Genomic DNA, 3,231 nt, shown 5'->3' with positions numbered 1-3,231 from the left:
CTACACAAATTTGTTTGAATTTCAAACTTCTGATTTTTTAGTACATACATTTTTTTCAACTTTTCCTCAGCTGGTCTATATTTTGTTATGGGTCAGGGTTTTTTGTTGTTGTTTTGCTTTGCTTTTTTCTTGCTAGTGGTGATTATTTCAAGACAACGTGACAACAAAGTCTTCTTGACCATCCTGTACTGTGACCATTTCTCAGTGTCCATGCTTCTGCCAACACCCACGTCTCTGCTCTTTCTTTTCTCCTCCACCTCTGCCCTTTTCCTCTCCTGAATTCCTAGAAGTGGTTACACGGCCATCTCCAGTATCCCAAGGTTGAGAAAAACGACTTTGCCCTACTGTGCAGTTGTAGTTCAGCACCACGGACAGTGTCTCATGCCACAGACGCGCACTCTACTAGTTATGGAGGAAAATAGGTTCTTCTATTTTTATAGGTCTTCATGCTCTGAATCTACTAGTTTCCTTTATTCTTTTATTTTTAGACGAGGAGTAAAAACGTCTACCATTTCTAGGCTGAAATTGCCTGTAAAATTAACAGTCTCCACTTAATGAACACTTGTTAAATATTTGGCAACGCTTATGAGGTTGGTGCCATTATCACCATTTTTCAAACATGGAAAGTATAACACACAAAGTTCGAGTAATGTACCCAATTCAAATGATCTCCAAAGCTCGTGCAGACTCCTAAACCATTTTTTTTTTCTTTTTCTTTTTGGCCAGTCACTGACCTGTTTTATTCCTTCATGCAGATACATTCTACAACATTGGGGACAGCTGGGGAAGAGGCGAAGACCATTGCCAATTTGTGGATTCACACCTTGATGGAAGAACAGGGCCTCAGTCCTACATAGAAGCCCTTCCTAACATTCAAGGTAATGAGAACAAACGTCTGATATGTTACACTGGGGGGTGGGAGAAATCCACTGTGGCCTTGCCTTTGGTTTCCCATGTGAAGACAGATGTTGGCAACATTGTGGATCATAAAAATAAGGAGTCAACGAAATGCTCCTACTATGTGCTTGAATTGGGGTGAGCCTAGGGGAGGCAGGGAGAACAAAGGAATATAAAGGAATGTAGGACCTCACCCCTATTCTCAGGAAGATAGTCTATAACCAAAAAGTGAAGATAAATATGTGAAAGGTAACTAAGAGCATACAACTTAAAGTATAGATAATGACAAGTGTTATCACACGATTGTCCTCTTGTCAAGTAATTGTGCAGATTACAGTGACCATCTAAGTTCCAGGGAGGGCAGGCCACTTGAGGCTGTCAGGGAAAATCTTCAGAAGAGGCAGAATCTGGGCTTATAAAGATATCTAGACAGATTAGAGGTCCTTCTAGGTGGAGAATGGCAAGAAAAAAAGTACAGAGGAAGAAAAAAGTAAATGCGAACCAGTCATGATATGCTTCAGGTGACAGTGTATCAACTGTTCGATCATGGTATTATAAGGTGCGAAGAAGTATATTCATCTCAAAAGTTAACAATTTGCTATGTGTTACTGACTCCCCCAACACCCCAAACAAACAACTAAATAAACAACAATTGAACGAAGTCCAACACTTTTTCCATTATGCACTCAACTCTTAGTGATCTGGCATTTTCAAGACATGAGACTTTCTGATGTATCGACTTTTTTAGTTTGGAAAAAAATGGTACAAAATCACCCATTTTCAAAGAATTAAGATACAGTAAAATATGCAAAACAATAAAATAAGTGTATTAGTGAAGGTTCTCCAGAGAAACAGAACCAATGGAGGCAGAGGCAGAAGGAGAAGGAGAGAAAGAGAGATTGAGATTTTAAGGAACTGGCTCATATGATTGTAAAGGCCGGCAAGTCCAGAACCTGCAAGGTAGACCAGCAGGATGGATATCCAGGGAAAAGTGGAAGTTGCAGCTTGAGTCCACTGGCAGAATTCCTCCCTCTTCAGGGGAGGTCAGTCTTTTTCTATTAGGGTCTTCAACTGATTGAATGAGGCCCACCCACATTATGGAGGGTAATCTGCTTTACCCAAAATCTGCTGACTTAAATGTTAATCTCATCTAAAAGACACTTTTATAGAAACACCTAGAATAATATTTGACCAAATATCTGGGTGCCATGGACTAGCTAAGTTAATACATAAAATTAACCATCAAAATAAGCATATAAAATATATCACAGTTCTTCATTTTTTCAGGATCTTGCAGTACCCCAGGATTACTATGCATTATTTGAATTGCACTGTGTTTCTGTGACTGTGGTCATGACTTTGGCTCTGTACAGAGGTGCTGGTGAATTGATACACTCACTGGTAGAAGGGCAGGTAACCGCTCATCTGGCAGGGCTCAACCGGGCCAAAGGGTGAGAGCAGTTGTTGAGTTACCCTAAAAAGTTTTTTTGAGGAGGTTAGGGCATCATTTCTACTTCAAAGGAGAAATGGTAACAAATGCTACAGCAGTCTTTCCTTTGAGAGATTTACTAGAAAGATCTAAGAGTTTGTCACAAACTCTAGAACGTAAACCTTGGAGGCTCGAGGTCTGGGCCAAGTCCAGAGGCCCCAAGTTCTGCAAGGACTGACCAGGTGAGAATCTTGCCCTGGGATGAATGCTCCATAGTGATCTGCAAAATTATCTCGTTTTGTGGAAAGAGAAAGAGAGAGAGAGATCTAATGAACAGTCTCACACACGTGTGGGGATTGGATTACCACCCCCCTCGCCCCCTGGCCCAAACCATGCCTGGGAGGCACCTCAGAGGCTACTGTGACCTCACATAAAAATGACTGTGTTTATTTGGAAGCGACGTTTGTCATAAGAAGAGCTTATCAGAGGTCTTTGTGAATGAGGTTGTAAGGAGGAGAATTTTTCCTGTTGTTTTGAGTGCTTTTGATGCTCTGATTCTACTCCCAATATCGGGCACAGGTTTCTCCCACACCAGGTGGGTGTCCTACAGTTCAACTCCATTCTGACATGACCTGGAGTAGCATCAGATCCCACAGGGTGAGGGCTCAGTCCATAAGAATGCCTCTCCTCACCGACTTCAGTCACCGGGACGAGTCCAGGTTGTCACCTGTGCTTCTGGCCGACCAGCTATGCACCCAAGGTTCCCACACCCCCTCTGTGGGTTCTACTAAGTTGCTGGAGCAGCTCACTACATGCAGAGAAAACATGTCACTCACGAGATCACCAGTTTATTATAAAAAGGTGTAACTCAGGAACAGCCAGGTGGAAGGGACGCGCAGGGCCAG

The 3,231-nt window shown here is 42.3% G+C and overlaps 1 protein-coding gene across 1 annotated transcript in view; it reads left to right on the top strand.

Annotated features, from left to right (window-relative positions):
• The window catches only part of FNDC1 (fibronectin type III domain containing 1), a 106,382-nt gene that overhangs the window by 69,367 nt on the left and 33,784 nt on the right, over window positions 1–3,231 (top strand). The window contains exon 18 of the mRNA XM_011376308.1: window positions 756–878. Within this exon, the coding sequence (XP_011374610.1) occupies window positions 756–878 (123 nt within the window). The remainder of the gene's footprint in view (window positions 1–755; window positions 879–3,231) is intronic.

Source organism: Pteropus vampyrus, unplaced genomic scaffold (assembly GCF_000151845.1).
Source record: "Pteropus vampyrus isolate Shadow unplaced genomic scaffold, Pvam_2.0 Scaffold292, whole genome shotgun sequence".
In the NCBI taxonomy this organism is placed as follows: Eukaryota; Metazoa; Chordata; class Mammalia; order Chiroptera; family Pteropodidae; genus Pteropus; species Pteropus vampyrus.
The sequence above is the reverse complement of the archived record's forward strand: the minus strand, read 5'-3'. Positions and strand labels throughout refer to the sequence as shown.